General features: G+C 42.7%; 1 protein-coding gene across 12 annotated transcripts in view; it reads right to left on the bottom strand.

Annotated features, from left to right (window-relative positions):
* The window catches only part of TNS3 (tensin 3), a 295492-nt gene that overhangs the window by 124709 nt on the left and 152418 nt on the right, over positions 1 to 18365 (bottom strand). For all 12 annotated transcript variants that reach the window (XM_044294880.1, XM_044294868.1, XM_044294871.1 and 9 more), the window contains 4 exons: positions 16387 to 16428; positions 8653 to 8702; positions 7386 to 7557; positions 4171 to 4221 (listed from right to left, as the gene is read on the bottom strand). In XM_044294880.1, the coding sequence (XP_044150815.1) occupies positions 4171 to 4221; positions 7386 to 7557; positions 8653 to 8702; positions 16387 to 16428 (315 nt within the window). The remainder of the gene's footprint in view (positions 1 to 4170; positions 4222 to 7385; positions 7558 to 8652; positions 8703 to 16386; positions 16429 to 18365) is intronic.

Genomic DNA, 18365 nt, shown 5'->3' with positions numbered 1-18365 from the left:
GCACCGAGCTGCACTGGCCAGGGACTTGCGTGCACACATCGTCAGCAAGCTGGCTGACGCTGTGTGGGACATCAGGTCCCTCCCAGTGCATGCTGGGAAGAAGACGCAGTCCGTCTCCTGTGGACTTTATCAGCCAGCTGTGCACCCTGCAGGAAAGGTAAGTATATTAGCAGGGGCCCATATCTACCCGGGGAAAGAGGGAGGGGGGTATCGGGGGCCGGGGTTGGGTTGGAGGATGGCTGTGGCATAGGGCTAACGGGGCTGGTGAGAATTACATATACTGTACTGTGATTTTAGTTTACAGTTTAGTTTACAAGTGCTTGATGGTCATATGTGGTGAGCTGCTGCCCACCAAAGGAAACAAAAGAGCCAAATGTGAGTTTAAAAAGAGCAAAAATGTGCCTTACTCCAAATTATACGCTCCTCAACACAAATTGAAGCACTAAAAGGACAAGCAGTAAGGTTATGTAAATCGACAGGGGTTCCTTGGGCCCACCAAGGTATATAATATATTTTGATTTAAAAAAAATAGATCCTAGTGGCAATTTATTGGCTCCTGTACTTTTGAGTGCCACTATGGTAACAAAACCTGGGTCCTCTGGTATTACAAGCTATCAGACAGTGTTTGAACGACATTGGGCTACAAGTCAGACATCCAGCTAAAGGAGTTTCACACCTCACACCCACACTCTCCAATGCTATCACGGTGGATAGCAAGAATGCAATGGAGGCTGGAATGAAGGTCTGTCCTCTTCAGCCACGAGTCCTGCTTTTGTCTCAGGAGCAATGATAGCTACAGATTGGTCTATATACCATGTGGGCAATCCATTAAAGAGGCCTTCACAAGGGAAAGACACAACGGTCCAATTTCCAGGATTATGATGCGAGGTTGACATACTGTAATGTATAGTAGCAGGCCCACTCTAGTCTTCACTGTAAGTAAACTAACAGCTCGACATTTCATTGATTTGGTTATGGTGTTTAAATGGACAAGTGGTACAGCCAATTCTCCAAAATGTCCCAGGAGCCATTTTTCAACAGGAACCACACAATCATTAATAACCTCACTGATAGTATGCCAAGCCATGTATGTGCATGTATTTTTGTGAGTGCCACTCATACCGGATACTGAATAAATCAAGATGTTTTCAACATTTGTTATCACTTTTTTTTTATTTGTATATCATTTACATGTCTATGGATCCTATAATTTCCATAATTCCATGACTTATCCTTTTTGGTGTTGCAACTTCAATGTTGAGGAGTGTGTATGTATATAAAATATATACAGTCATGGCCGTAAATGTTGGCACCCCTGAAAGTTTTCAAGAAAATGAAGTATTTCTCACAGAAAAGTATTGCAGTAACACATGTGTTGCTATACATTCCGTTTTCGGTAAACAGTAGAATGATGTGCTTTACCAAAAAGCTCTATCTTGGTCTCATCTGTCCACAAGATGTTTTCCCAGAAGGATTTTGGCTTACTCAAGTTCATTTTTGCAAAATGTACTCTTGCTTTTTTATGTCTGTGTCAGCAGTGGGGTCCTCCTGGGTCTCCTGCCATAGCGTTTCATTTAAATGTCAACGGATAGTTTTACGCTGACACTGATGCTCCCTGAGCCTGCAGGACAGCATGAATATCTTTGGAACTTGTCTTGTTTGGGGCTGCTTATCCACCATCCGGACTATCCTGCGTTGACACCTTTCAACAATTTTTCTCTTCCACGCCCAGGAAGATTAGCTACAGTGCCCTGGGTTGCAAACTTCTTGATAATGTTGAGCACTGTGGGCAAAGGCAAATCTAGATCTCTGGAGATGGACTTGTAACCTTGAGATTGTTTGATATGTTTTCAGCCCATTTTTGGGAGTTTGGTGTGACATTATGTCCAATTAGCTTTTTTTTCCTCCTTTTTTGGTTTTGTTCCAATACATACAAAGGGAATAAACAGGTGTATAGCCAAACATGTGTTACTGCAATACTTTTCTGTGAGAAATACTTAATTTTCTTGAAAAATTTCAGGGGTGCCAACATTTATAGTTAGATCTCTCATATATATATATATATATATATATATATATATATATATATATATATATATATATATATATACACATATACATATACATACATACACACACACAGTAAGTACAGACCAAAAGTTTGGAAACACCTTCTCATTCAAAGAGTTTTTTTATTTTCATGACTATGAAAATTGTAGATTCACACTGAAGGCATCAAAACTATGAATTAACACATGTGGAATTATATACATAACAAAAAAGTGTGAAACAACTGAAAATATGTCATATTCTAGGTTCTTCAAAGTAGCCACCTTTTGCTTTGATTACTGCTTTGCACACTCTTGGCATTGTCTTGATGAGCTTCAAGAGGTAGTCACCTGAAATGGTCTTCCAACAGTCTTGAATGAGTTCCCAGAGATGCTTAGCACTTGTTGGCCCTTTTGCCTTCACTCTGCGGTCCAGCTCACCCCAAATCATCTCGATTGGGTTCAGGTCCGGTGACTGTGGAGGCCAGGTCATCTGGCGCAGCACCCCATGACTCTCCTTCATGGTCAAATAGCCCTTACACAGCCTGGAGGTGTGTTTGGGGTCATTGTCCTGTTGAAAAAAATGATGGTCCAACTAAACACAAACCGGATGGAATAGCATGCCGCTGCAAGATGCTGTGGTAGCCATGCTGGTTCAGTATGCCTTCAATTTTGAATAAATCCCCAACACTGTCACCAGCAAAGCACCCCCACACCATCACACCTCCTCCTCCCCCATGCTTCACGGTGGGAACCAGGCATGTAGAGTCCATCCATTCACCTTTTCTGCGTCGCACAAAGACACGGTGGTTGGAACCAAAGATCTCAAATTTGGACTCATCAGACCAAAGCACAGATTTCCACTGGTCTAATGTCCATTCCTTGTGTTCTTTAGCCCAAACAAGTCTCTTCTGCTTGTTGCCTGTCCTTAGCAGTGGTTTCCTAGCAGATAGTCTACCATGAAGGCCTGGTTCACACAGTCTCCTCTTAACAGTTGTTCTAGAGATGTGTCTGCTGCTAGAACTCTGTGTGGCATTGACCTGGTCTCTAATCTGAGCTGCTGTTAACCTGCGATTTCTGAGGCTGGTGACTTGGATGAACTTATCCTCTGCAGCAGAGGTGACTCTTGGTCTTCCTTTCCTGGGGCGGTCCGCATGTGAGCCAGTTTCTTTGTAGCGCATGATGTTTTTTGTCACTGCACTTGGGGGCACTTTAAAAGTTTTCCCAATTTTTCAGACTGACTGACCTTCATTTCTTAAAGTAACGATGGCCACTCGTTTTTCTTTACTTGGCTGCTTTTTTCTTGCCATAATACAAATTCTAACAGTCTATTCAGTAGGACTATCAGCTGTGTATCCACCTGACTTCTCCACAACGCAACTGATGGTCCCAACCCCATTTATAAGGCAAGAAATCCCACTTATTAAACCTGACAGGGCACACCTGTGAAGTGAAGACCATTTCAGGTGACTACCTCTTGAAGCTCATCAAGAGAATGCCAAGAGTGTGCAAAGCAGTACTCAAAGCAAAAGGTGGCTACTTTGAAGAACCTAGAATATGACATATTTTCAGTTGTTTCACACTTTTTTGTTATGTATATAATTCCACATGTGTTAATTCATAGTCTTGATGCCTTCAGTGTGAATCTACAATTTTCATAGTCATTAAAATAAAGAAAACTCTTTGAATGAGAAGGTGTGTCCAAGTTTTTGGGAAGAGAGGAAGAGAGGAAGAGAAAGAAAGAAAGAAAGAAAGAAAGAAAGAAAGAAAGAAAGAAAGAAAGAAAGAAAGAAAGAAAGAAAGAAAGAAAGAAAGAAAGAAAGAAAGAAAGAAAGAAAGAAAGAAAGAAAGAAAGAAAGAAAGAAAGAAAGAAAGAAAGAAAAAGAAAGAAAGAGAGATTTCTTGAGTGAGCCCAGAGGAGCATTGCAGGCTGGGAGAAGAAGGAGCAGGGAGCCAGGTAGGAATCTTCTCATTACAGGTCTGGCCAAGTGGGGAAGGGCTACCAAATGCCCAAACCACCCTCACTCTTGCACAATCCATTTAAGGAAGAAAATAACTTAGTTACTCTCTGTATGGATATGGGCAATCAATAAAAACAGAATATAAAGACCATCTTTAATACCTTAGTGTTAAGTTTGGAAAGGTCAAAGCGTTTTTCTGATAGATTCAATACCTGTTTAAAAATAAATAAAAGTGGTTTACAAATTTTTAATGCCAGACATATCATTACAATAATTTTACTTTAAAGGGACATTCCTATAATTTTTATTACACATAAAAAAAATGTATATGTGAATATACTAGTAATTTTTTTTGCAGTGACTTGTGACTTTGCCACGCAACTAAATTGACAGATCCAATTTCATAAATGACCCCCATAATCTTTTAAGATCACTCCATGTATTGTACTTCCGGTCCTGGCTCTTTAACTTCCCCTTTGCTTGGGCTTTTAGCACGACAGACTGTCTTGCTTAAGTTGTGGTGACAATTACCAATAAATTGTAGCATCTAAAGCAGGCATCTCAAACTGCGGCCCTCCAGCTGTTGCAAAACTACAACTCCCAGCATGCCCCGACAGCCTACAGGTATCAGCCTACAGCAGGGCATTATGGGAGTTGTAGTTTTACAACAGCTGGAGGGCCGCAGTTTGAGATGCCTGAAAGCCTCATTCACACGTCCGTGTCAGTGCTCAAATCCTGTCCATGAAGGATCCGTGTGTCCGTTTTTTGCTGTCCATGTTGCATTAGTGTTTCACTGACACTGAACAGCTGAAAAATGATTTTCAAAAGCATCTCTTCTTAATGATCCATGAAACACAGATGCAACTCAGATGGCATCCGTGTTGTATTCGTGGTTTTCATGGACCCATAGACTATAATGGACGTGATGGACCCGTGAACACAGACAAAATAGAGCATGTATCCGTTATAAAAACACTGACCCATGAACCGTGCTAAAACACTCATGTTTGAATACACCCATTAAATAGAATGGGGACGTATGCTATCCGTGGAGAACACGTACAGCACACGTCCGGGAAACACCGACGTGTGAATGAGGCTTAATTCATATGGACAAGAGCAACTATTCCGCTAAGGGACACCTGAGTCTTTATCAGTACTAAGTAATGTCATCAATCGGGTTACATAGCTGGTGATTAAGGCCTCATGCACACGACTGTTGTGTGCATCCGTGGCCGTTGTGCCGTTTTCCGTTTTTTTTCGCGGACCCATTGACTTTCAATGGGTCCGTGAAAAAAAAAAAAAAAAGGAAAATGCACCATTTTGCAGCCGAGACTGTGATCCGTGTTTCCTGTCCATCAAAAAAAAATATGACCTGTCCTATTTTTTTGACGGACAACGGTTCACGGACCCATTCAAGTCAATGGGTCCGTGAAAGAACACGGATGCACACAAGATTGGCATCCGTGTCCGTGATCGTAGGTTACTTTCATACAGACGGATCCGAAGATCCGTCTGCATAAAAGCTTTTTCAGAGTGAAAACTCAGATCCGACAGTATATTCTAACACAGAGGCGTTCCCTTGGTGATGGGGACGCTTCAGGTTAGAATATACTGAAAAACTGTCTACATGACTGGCCACCAATGAGTTAAAAACAGGGGGGCAGACACCCCCCCCCCCCCCGTTTTTAACTCATTGGTGGCCAGTGCGGGCCCCCCCCCCCCTGTAGTTAACTCATTGGTGTCCAGTGGGCCCCCCCTCCCTCCCCTGTAGTTAACTCATTGGTGTCCAGTGGGCCCCCCCTCCCTCCGCTGTAGATAACTCATTGGTGGCCAGTGGGCCCTCTCCCCTCCCTCCCCCTCCTAATTAAAATTGCCCCCCCTTTCATTGGTGGCAGTGGAGAGTACTGATCGGAGTCCCAGTGTAATCGCTGGGGCTCCGATCGGTAACCATGGCAACCGGGACGCTACTTCAGTCCCGGTTGCCATGGTTACTTAACAATTTGTAGAAGCTTCATACTTACCTGCGAGCAGCGATGTCTGTGACCGGCTGGGAGCTCCTCCTACTGGTAAGTGACAGGTCTGTGTTATAGGCAATGCGCCGCACAGACCTTTCACTTACCAGTAGGAGGAGCTCCCGGCCGGTCACAGACATCGCAGCTCGCTGGTAAGTATGAAGCTTCTACAAATTGCTAAGCAACCATGGCAACCGGGACTGCAGTAGTGTCCCGGTTGCCATGGTTACCGATCGGAGCCCCAGCGATTACACTGGGACTCCGATCGGTACTCTCCACTGCCACCAATGATGGGGGGGGGGGCGATTTTAATTAGGAGGGGGAGGGAGGGGAGAGGGCCCACTGGCCACCAATGAGTTATCTACAGCGGAGGGAGGGGGGGCCCACTGGACACCAATGAGTTAACTACAGGGGAGGGAGGGGGGACGGCCGCACTGGCCACCAATGAGTTAAAAACGGGGGGGGGGGGGTCAGCAGGGGGCAGTCATGTACACAGTTTTTCAGTATATTCTAACCTGAAGCGTCCCCATCACCAGGGAACGCCTCTGTGTTAGAATAAACTGTCGGATCTGAGTTTCACGATGTAGCTCATATCCGACAGTATATTCTAACATAGAGGCGTTCCCATGGTGATGGGGACGCTTCAGGTTAAAATGTTCGGGTGTCCGCCTGGCCGTGCGGAGGCAAGCGGATCCGTCCAGACTTACAATGTAAATCAATGGGGACGGATCCGTTTGAAGATGACACACTGTGGCTCAATTTTCAAACGGATCCGTCCCCCATTGACTTTCAATGTAAAGTCTGGACGGATCCGTCTGAGGCTACTTTCACACTTAGAAATGTTTTAACAATATAATGCAGACGGATCCGTTCTGAACGGAGCCACCGTCTGCATTATATGAACGCAAGTGTGAAAGTAAAGGGACTCCTGACTTTACATTGAAGGCAATGGGGACGGATCCGTTTGCTATTGCACCATATTGTGTCAACGTCAAACAGATCCGTCCCCATTGACTTGCATTGTAATTCAGGACGGATCCGTTTGGCTCCGCACGGCCAGGCGGACACCAAAACGACTTTTTTTTCATGTCCGTGGATCCTCCAAAAATCAAGGAAGACCCACGGATGAAAAAACGGTCACGGATCACGGACCTACGGACCCCGTTTTTGCGGACCGTGAAAAAAAAACTGTCGTGTGCATGAGGCCTAAGAAAATGACATCATATGGAAGATAATATTGGACTCTGAGGAAAAAAAGGTTTCTCTTTCCCATAGTCATTAGAGTGTGTGGTTAATTTTCCAGTGCAGATAGACCACAATGTAATGGCCCCTAAACCAGTTAACAATATACTGCTATTTACCAAATAATTGTCCCCATGCTTTGATTTTAGCATCCGTGTTACATCTTGGAGATTGTGAAGGTATGTTTCATCTGAGCAGCCACTGGGGAATGACACTGATATAATGCGCTCTGTTATAAAGGTGAGGTCAAGCTCATATCCTTCTTCCATGATTCGGTCAAAGTCCAAGTTTCTGGTGAGAAAAGAATATAGAATAGAATACAATACCGCTGCGGGGCAGATTCATTAATGTATTTATATCAGTTTTCTTGTCAGTCTGAGATGATCAATTATTCAAAGCCCAACTTTCTGTAACACTTAAAAAAGGGTAAGTCCAACCAGGCGACATTGTCAGCCTACACCACATCCACCATCGGCGTGTGTACCGTGCTGATGACAGAGGCGCACAATGCAGGGATGGGGGGGTAGGAGATACTTGCGCATTGTTCGCACAAAGAAAACATGAGACAGAAATGGAGATTTTACAACATGGAAATGTCAATAACATAAAAATGTATAAAGATTACAATATCTTATTCTACTTCATAAAATGACATGACAAAACAATAAAATATACTGAAGAACGGACAGGAATTTAGGACACAATGTAAAAGAAAACTAGCTTAGGCTACTTTCACACTGGTGTTTCTGGGTCCTCCTGTGAGATCAGTTTCAGGGCTCTCACAAGCGGCCCCAAATGGATCAGTTCAGCCCCAATGCATTCTGAATGGATAAGGATCCGTTCAGAATGCATCAATTTGGCTACGTTTGGTCTCCGTTGCGTTTTTCAGACGGTCACTAAAACGCAGCTTGCAGCATTTTGGTGACCGTCTGATTATGCAGAGCCAAACGGATCCGTCTAGACTTACAATGTAAGTCAATGGGGACAGATCCGTTTTTCACTGACAAAATATGGTGCCATTGAAAACAGATCAGTCCCCCATTGACTTTCAATGTAAGTCCAGACGGATCCGTTTTGACTTAGACTTTTTATTTATGAATAATGCAAACGGATCCTTTATTAACGGATACAAGCGTTTGCATTATTGGTGCGGATCCGTCTGTGCAGATACAAGACAGATCCGCACAAAACGCGAGCAACCAATCAGATTCCTCCTTTCATTTTCTAAAGAGGCTCTAAAATTCTTACTATGCCAGTTTTCCTTTACATCAGTTTTGATAAATCCACCCCAATGTATCCAAATGCAATTAAGAAAGAAATCTCAAAGCTAAGAGAACCAGTCACACAGAGGCTTAGAAGCATACCAAGAATGTCAGAGGGACTTACTGAGACAATTTGTCACAAGAAGAGGAACTTTTTGAAAAGCTGTTTGATTCCTAACAAAGAAAACACAAACAGTATAGTATGGTAAGAATACATTAACTCCAATATAATAAGGTGATTAATCAGAGGATACAAAGGCTCCTACCAGGAGCCCTGAGCCACAAAGCGAAAGCAATAAACACTGACCAGGTTCAGCCATGCAAAGTGGTCATACACGCTAGGCTGGTTACATCACATTTATGAACCAGGACCTATACCTTGAATGGATGCTTCCGATTCCCATTGTAAAAAACATACTGCAATAATGTATGCGTTTCCTTATATTAAGTGGAAAATTGCTGAATACTATGGGATTGCGGTATTCTAATGTATTCCTACCAGATGGGAGCCCACATTGACACTCTTTTGCCCTCAGTCTTGGTAATGTAGTGTAACCCTATAAACATGTTTAGTGCGCATGTTTGGAGCTTTCCCAGAATACACACTAAAAGGGACATCACAAACTTGATGTCAACCAAGCCTTAGCGAGAAAAAAAGATAAATTATTCCACTACAAAAAAAAAAAAAAAGCCTATAACCTAGTTTAGAAGCCTTCTACGTAGTTTATTAAGGGTTTGTTCAAACTGCTAAAATCTGCCACTGATTCATCAGCAGGAAAAAAGGAACATTTCACTGCTGGATCCACATTCAAAACCTCCATCTACAATGTCCCTTTGACTTCAATGTAAAAAACTCAACCATGTTTTTTTCAGTAGCCAATTTAAAAAACTCTTGAGAAGTGAGATGCTACTACTTTTAAGCAAATTTGATTGTAGATTTCATAGAAGTCAATAGAGCAGAAAAACTTCACTCAAAACCCCTTCTAAAATGGTTTTAAAAAACTAAACTCTAAAACCAAATCATCAAATTACAAATCTGGGGTATAAAATTACCTGTTTTCAGCTACAGATTTTGCTGTGGGTTTTAGCTGTGTGAACATATCTTAAATCTCCTAAGTACCATTTTTTATCTGACTCTTGGGCTAATTCGGCTCTATGGCAAGGAGGCACAAGCTTCAAGTTCACACAGTGACTTTAATGGGATCCATTGAGGTTCCAATATTTTTGATGGAATAGCTTTGCAAACTACTATCCTTGCAAAAATCATAGAATGGCAATGAAACCCCTAGAGAAGCTAAACATCAGTGTGAACAGAGCCTAACCAGTAATGGAGTATGGTCTGTGCAGTCGTGTGTTTCACTTAGGTCACCTCCAAAACTTTGTACTGCTCTAACACTCTAAGAAAACCTGTAGTAGCTTTCTAAATTTGTGCACCGAGCATGTGTGACAGATCAGAGACCCCTTACCTGATTTATTGGAGTATTCTCCCAGACACCTATCTAATACTTGACCCTACAATACACTACATGCCACAGTTGCTACTTCCTACTTCTGTTTGATATTAGATTATAAAGTAGGAAGTAGTATTTTTGTATGTAGACACATACTCTAATAAACACTTCAATTATTTCATGCACAGTTAATTCCTTTTCTACCAGCAGAGGGAGCTTGTAGACCAATTAATGTCAAAGGCTGTATTGTCTGAAAATATGATTGTAACTATACCCAATATACTTTTACAACACAAGGCTCTAAATTTGTAATTCGATCATTAAAAATGTTAAATTACACATACACAGTATTTCACAAAAATGAGTACACCCCTCACATTTTTTAACTATTTTATTATTTCTTTCCCTAGGATAACACTAAAGATATGTCACTGATACAATTTAAAGTAGTTAGTGTACAGCTTGTATATCAGTGCAAATTTGGTGTGCCCTCAAAATAACACACAGCCATTAACCCTTTCACTACCAGAGTTTTTTTTTCCATTTTTGCGTTTTCATTTTTCTTCCTATCTTCCTTAACTTTTTTATATTTCCATTCACCTAGCTGTATAAGAGCTTATTTTTTTGCGGGACAAGTTGTACTTTTTAATGTCAGCATTAATTATGGCATAAAATGTAGTGGGAAGCGGTAAAAAAATTCTAAATGGGGTGGAATTGTAAAAAAATAAAAAAAAAATAAAAAGAAAACACAATCCCTCCACCGTTTTACGGGTTTTGTTCCCACGGCGTTTCATTTGCGGCAAAACTGACCCATGCCCTTCATTCTCTGGGTCAGTACGATTACAACGATACCCCATTTTTAGCTCATTTTTTATGGGACAATCCGTAGATTTTATTAAAACCATTTTGGAGTGTGCTTGACTTTTTGATCACATTTTATTAAATTTTTTGGGGTAAGAGAAGCAATAAAAAAAATAGTAAATCGCCCATTTTTACCCTTTTTTACGTTACGACATTTTCTGTATTGTGTTATTGTTAATGTTTTTATATTTTATTAGCATGGGCGTTTTCGGTCGCGGTGATACCCATGATTTTATATTTATTTTTATTTTATTTATTTTTTTAATTATACGGAAAGGGAGGAGGTGATTTAAACTTCATTATGTTTTATATATTTAAAAATATTTAAAAAAATTGTGCTGACTTTGAAGCTCATATATGAACCTATAAATGTTATGTTTTTTTTATTTTTAATCTTGTACTATCGGGGATTTTTTAAATGCGGTTTAGACTGAAAATTGATCATTTCTTATCTTCGTCTGCCATCTGGTGGCCAAAGTAAGAATTGCAGCATGAACACTATTGAGCCTCGTCAGCAAGGCTCAGTGTTCATCGCAACACTACCGTTGGCCTCATTGGCAACAGGGGGTGTCAGCAGGAAGCCTAGTAGCACGAGCTTCAGGGTTTCTGCGCATTTATATGCCATGATCTCACTTAATCACGGCATATAAAGCCTTTAATTACAGCAATCAGCATTATTGGCGGTCAAGGTAATTAGCCGCAGGTCTCTGCTGTTTGAAACAGCAGAGACTTGCCAGCCATGACGCCCGCTGTACGTGCGAGCGGGCTCCATGTTCCCACATCACTCCAGCGCCGTACATGCACGGCACTGTTAGCAAAAGGGTTAATGTCTAAATAACTGGCAGCAAAAGTGAGTACACCACTAAGTGAAAATGGCCAAATTGTGCCCAAAGTGTAAATATTTTGTGTGGCCACCATTATTTTCCAGCACTGCCTTAAAGGGGTTATCCAATATCATAAACAGACCCCCCACCCCATATGCCGGTTCCCTGATAGGGAATATACGTGCGCCACTCCTGGTCCCCGCACCACCGGTGACGCTTCTCCCTGTACACAAATTAAAACATCCGGTGTCGGGAAGGGTGAAGCCAATGGCAGGCGCGGACGGGGACGAGCCTCCCTAGCATTTTGGGTGACGCTAGGGAGGCACGTCTCCGCCTGCCATTGGCTGCTCCCCCCACCGATACCGGCTGTTTTACTCCATGTACAGGGAGAAACAGCAGCGGTGGTGGTGCGGGGACCATGAGCGGCGCAGGGAGCAGGGCAAGTATATTCTCTGTGAGGGGCTTGGCACATGGGGGGCTGTTTATGATATTGCATAACCCCTCTTGGGCATTTAGTACACTATAGTTTCACAGGTTGCCACCGGAATCCTCTTCCACTCCTCCATGACGACATCACGGAGCTGGCGGATGTTAGAGACCTTGCGCTCCTCCACCTTCCGTTTGTGGATGCCCACCAGATGCTCAATAGGGTTTAGGTTTGGAGACATACTTGGCCAGTCTAGCATCTTTAACCTCAGTTTCTTTAGAAAGGCAGTGGTTGTCTTCGCGGTGTGCTTGGGGTTGTTATGTTGGAATACTGCCCTACGGCCCAGTTTCCAAACTGAGGGTTCATGCTCCGATTCAGTATGTCACAGCAAATATTAGCATTTATGGTTCCCTCAATGAACTGTAACTCCCCACAGCCGGCAGCATTCATGCAGCCCCAAACCATGACACTCCCACCACCATGCTTGAGTACAGGCAAGACACACTTGAAGTGTACTCCTTACCGGGTTGCCACCACACACGCTTGACAACAAATAAGTTTATCTTGGTCTCATCAGACCACAGGACATGGTTCCAGCAATCCAACTCCTTAGTCTGCTTGTCTTCAGCAAACTGTTTGCAGGCTTTCTTGTGCATCATCATTAGAAGAGGCTTCCTTCTGGGCCGACAGCCTTGCAGACCAATTTGATGAAGTGTGCGGCGTATGATCTAAGCACTAACAGGCTCCCCCCCCCCACCCCTTTAACCTCTGCAGCAATGCTGGCAGCACTCATACGTCTATTTTTAAAAAGATAACATCTGGATAGGACACTGAGCACGTGCACTCAACTTCTTTGGTCGACCATGGCAAGGCCTGTCCTGAGTGGAACCTGTCTTGTCTGTTTCAGGGTGTTGTCAATCTTCTTATAGTCTAAGGCCATCTTTACGCAGAGCAGCAATTCTTTTTTCCAGATCCTCAGAGTTTTTTGTCATGAGGTCCCATGTTGAACTTCCAGTGACCAGTATGAGAGAGTGTAAGAGCGATACCACCAAATTTAACACACCTCCTCCCCCATTCACACCTGAGATCTTGTAACACTAACGAGTACCATGACACTGGGGAGGGAAATGGCTAATTGGGCACAATTTGGCCATTATCTTTTAGGGGTGTACTCACTTTTGTTGCCAGAAGTTTAGACATTAATGGCTGTGTGTTGAGTTAGTTTGAGGGCACACCAAATTTGCACTGTCATACAAGCTGTACACTGACTACTTTATATTGCATCAAACTGTCAGATCTTCAGTGCTGTCCCATGAAAATATATAATAAAATATTTTCAAAAATGTGAGGGGATATATTATATATATATATATATATATACACACACACACACACACACAGATAGATCGATAGATAGATATAGATATATATATATACACATACATACACACACACACAGTGAAGTCAGAAAGTCTTCAGACCCTTTCATTTTTTCACATTTTGTTTTTTTCTTGCAGCTTTGTTCCAAAATAGTATAAAAAAATATATAAAAAAAAAGGTTAAAAATGCTCCCCATCATTCTGCACTCAATACCCCATAATGAGAAAATGAAAACAGAATGTTTGAAATGTCTGCTAATTTATTGAAAAGGAATAACTAAAATATTCTATTGACATAAGTATTCTGATCCTTTACTCAGTACTTATTTGAAGCACCTTTGGCAGCGACTAAAGCCTCCAGTCTTTTTGGTGTTTTTCTGCCTTTTTTCTCTGAGAATCCTCTCAAGATCTGTTGGATGGGGACAGCCATTTTGAAGTCTCTCCAGAGATGTTCGATTGGCTCTAAGTCAAGGCTCTGGCTGCGGCATTCAAGGGCATTCATATAGTTGTCCCTATGTTATTCCTATGTTGTTCAGGCTGTGTGCTTAGAGTCAGTGTCTTGTTGGAAGGTGAACCTTCAGCCCCGTCTGAGATCCGGAGAACTCTGGATCAGGTTTTCATTAAGAATATCTCTGTACTTTGCGCCAACTTTCCCTCAACTCTCACCAGTCTCCCTGACCCAACCGCTTAAAAAAAAACACAATACTTCACTGTGGTATTTATGGAGCAGGGCCTGGTTTCCTCTAGAGAGGTTGCTTAGAATTGAGGCAAAAAGTTTAATCTTTGTTTCATCAGACCAGAGTGCTTTAGGTGCTTTCATGCGTCTTTTACTCAGGAGAGGCCATTATTCCCAGATTGGTGGAATGCTGCAAGGCAACGACGGTTTCAGAAAGTTTCTCCGATCTACACAATGGATCTTTGGAAGTCGGCCAGAGTGTACATTAGATTCTTGGTCACCTCTCTTACCAAGGCACTTCTCCCCCGATAGTTTGATGAGGCAGCCAGCTCTAGGAAGAGTCTTGCTTGTTCCAAACGTCTTCTATTTAAGAATTATGGAGATCTCTGTGCTCTTGGGAACTCAGTACAGTAGAAATTTTTGTACCCCTCTCCAGATCTGTGCCTCCACTCAATCATGTCTCTGATCTCTAAAAGGTAGTTCTTTTCTCCTCATGGCTTGGTTTTTGCTCAGATATGCATTCTCAGATATGTCTTTCCAAATCATGTCCAGTCAACTGAATTTACCAGCGGTGGACTCCAATCAAGGTGTAGAAGCATCTCAAAGATGATCAAGAGAAATGGGAGGCCATCAGAGCTAAATTTAAAGTGAGCAAAGGGTCTGAATACTTATGTTCATGTGCAATTGTACGTATTCCTTTTTAAGAAATTTGAAAACATTTTTAAAATTCTGTTTCACTTTGTCATTATGGGGTATTGAATGCAGAACGAGGGAGGGAAAACTTATTTTTTTTTATTTTTTTAACGCAGGGTCGCAACATAACAAAATGTGAAAAAATGTCTGAAGACTTTCTAAATGCACTGTATACTATTGTTCAAAAGTGTTGGCACTCTTATCAATGTCTTCTGGTCTTTTAGTCTGTCATCTGGGTTTTTCAGCATCTGAATAGTTTCAGCCATTTGTCAATTTAAACCAGAAATGTATTAGAGACCCTCCAGGCTCTGTGAGACTTTACCCTCAAAACACTTTGGTGACTTGCCTGTCTATACTAACAGACACATGGCCAGCTTTCAGCTGCAAAAGCATTTCCATCCAGCCCACAGCAGGACGGACAGTCTCTACAATGTGTCACTTTCCCTTATGCCATGCAAATTCTGTAAATTACGCAATCTGACAACGTGTCTGCCAGACCATAATGTTGTGCACTCTTGGACCTAAGTCTCTGGGAACAGGTAAGGGTACTTTCACACTTGCGGCAGAGAATTGGCAGGCAGTTCCGTCAGTGGAACTGCCCGCCGGATCTGGCAATATGGACGCAAATTGATGGCATTTGTCGCATGCGGATCCGTCTGACAAATGCATTGCAATACTGCATCCGTCTCTCCGGTGTCATGCATTTTTAAAGGTCTGTACAGACCGAAAAGACGGTCCGTTTTGCCTGAACACTTAACGCCGGATCCGGCACTAATACGCTTCAATGTAAATTAATGCTGGATCCAGTATTCCGGCAAGTGTTCAGTATTTTTGGTCGGAGATAAATCTGCAGCATACTGCGGTATTTTCTAAGTCCAAAAAACTTAAAAAGGACTGAACGAAGGCATTCTGATGCATCCTGAACGGAATGCTCTCCATTCAGAATGCATTAGGATAAAACTGATCAGTTTTTTTCCGGTATTGAGCTCCTGTGATGAAACTCAATACCGGAAAACTAAAACGCTAGTGTGAAAGTACCCTTAGGCGCTCTGTTTTTACTATATCATTCTAATGTGGTTGTGGATATTACGAAAGTGTCATAAAACATAGTTACATGTCTTAATGTTTTAAATAAGAGAAACTAAAGAATAGTTTTGCAGCTTGCCAAGGGCATGCCTAGTGATTCACATACTTTTGTTAAAGGGTTCTTGAAAGTTAGTTTTTAAAGATGCCTTCCTGGATGCCTTTTCATGAAAGGTCACTAATATCAGAATGGTGGGGGTCCAACACCCCGCGCTCCCCTCTCCCTGGTCGGACACTGATGCTGGAAACAATACAGTGGACAGAGATGAAAGCTAAAAGGCTCCACGATTGTATAGTAGCTGTGCGAAGGTACTGTAGCTCAGCTACCATGCAAGTGAAACAGGTACCTGAAACAGATGTTCGTGGGGGTTCCAGGGTATCCTGAGGACAGGTCATCAATATCTATGTCCCGCAAAGCCCCTTTAATGATGCATAGTCAAATTTAGGTACTAACCAATACCTACCAGTTCGGTTACATGACTTGTGTATGTGTCAATCTTGTTCGGCTGCAAAGAAAGAAAAAGATCATGAATCTAAATAATTAATACACAGGCGTTTACAGACAGGCATACATGAAACTACCGAGTGCAACATTACTCCAGGTCAGATGTATGTAATCATTCCCTCTATTCCAGGAGTCAGCACTCCAGTTGCTGTGAAACCAACTCCCAGCGAGCAAACATGCTTGGCTGTGCTTTTAATTCCCACAGAAATTAATGGAACATTCTGAGAGTTGTGGGGAACAGCAACAGCAGGATGCTGTTCCGCACTCTACCCTATGGTGGAGTAACCTACTCCAGCCTGTAGCCCTATGTGCTGGCTGTCGCCTACTCCAGCCTGTAGCCCTATGTGCTGGCTGTCGCCTACTCCAGCCTGTAGCCCTATGTGCTGGCTGTCGCCTACTCCAGCCTGTAGCCCTATGTGCTGGCTGTCGCCTACTCCAGCCTGTAGCCCTATGTGCTGGCTGTCGCCTACTCCAGCCTGTAGCCCTATGTGCTGGCTGTCGCCTACTCCAGCCTGTAGCCCTATGTACTAGCTGTCGCCTACTTCAGCGTGTAGCCCTATGTACTGGCTGTCGCCTACTAAAGCTTATAGCCCTATGTACTGGCTTGCTGCCTACTAAAGCTTGTAGCCCTATGTACTGGCTTGCTGCCTACTAAAGCTTGTAGTCCCATCTACTGGCTGTTGCCTACTAAAGCTTGTAACCCCATGTACTGGCTGTTGCCTACTAAAGTTTGTAACCCCATGTACTGGCTGTCACCTACTAAAGCTTGTAACCCCATGTACTGGCTGTCACCTACTAAAGCTTGTAACCCCATGTACTGGCTGTCACCTACTAAAGCTTGTAACCCCATGTACTGGCTGTCACCTACTAAAGCTTGTAACCCCATGTACTGGCTGTCACCTACTAAAGCTTGTAACCCCATGTACTGGCTGTCACCTACTAAGGCTTGTAACCCCATGCACTGGCTGTCACCTACTAAAGCTTGTAACCCCATGCACTGGCTGTCACCTACTAAAGCTCGTAACCCCATGTACTGGCTGTTGCCCACTAAAGCTTGTAACCCCATGTACTGGCTGTCACCTACTAAAGCTTGTAACCCCATGTACTGGCTGTCACCTACTAAAGCTTGTAACCCCATGCACTGGCTGTCACCTACTAAAGCTCGTAACCCCATGTACTGGCTGTTGCCCACTAAAGCTTGTAACCCCATGCACTGGCTGTCACCTACTAAAGCTTGTAACCCCATGTACTGGCTGTCACCTACTAAAGCTCGTAACCCCATGTACTGGCTGTTGCCCACTAAAGCTTGTAACCCCATGTACTGGCTGTCACCTACTAAAGCTCGTAACCCCATGTACTGGCTGTTGCCCACTAAAGCTTGTAACCCCATGTACTGGCTGTTGTCAGATGATCCATTGTATACTTTACAAAGTTTTTAGTGATTGAAGTTTCATCTGTTGAACAAAGCACATTCTACCATTTTGACTTGCAAGTGTTTGCCTAACTCTGTTCATAACTCACCCACAATCCATACATTACTAACATTCACAGATAAAGGTCAAAAATAAAAACTGTGTGAGAAAGTATAAAATTAAAAGAAATATATGGACATTCATTCACATTCTTTGTGCTGAGATACAACAATTGTGAAAATTTGGGCATTATTATTGCCAGATGTGGAAGCACTAAAGTGCTGATTACCAGGATTCGGGTAGACCTCCCCCACCCTTCTCTGCCTTACATAAAGGTTTGTATTGAACAGGTTTGTTACCCGCAGGGATTAGTGGCATAAACAGCGGCAGAGCATGTGGATTATTATACTACCAGCTGAAAAAATAGCCATCATTACCCATCTGGCCAATAGACCAAAAAGCATATCCATTTACAGCTGGAGGGCCGCAGTTTGGACATGCCTAGTCTATAGGATATATAAAATGC

The sequence above is a fragment of the Bufo gargarizans genome, chromosome 5 (genome assembly GCF_014858855.1).
Source record: "Bufo gargarizans isolate SCDJY-AF-19 chromosome 5, ASM1485885v1, whole genome shotgun sequence".
NCBI classification, from domain to species: domain Eukaryota; kingdom Metazoa; phylum Chordata; class Amphibia; order Anura; family Bufonidae; genus Bufo; species Bufo gargarizans.
The sequence above is the reverse complement of the archived record's forward strand: the minus strand, read 5'-3'. Positions and strand labels throughout refer to the sequence as shown.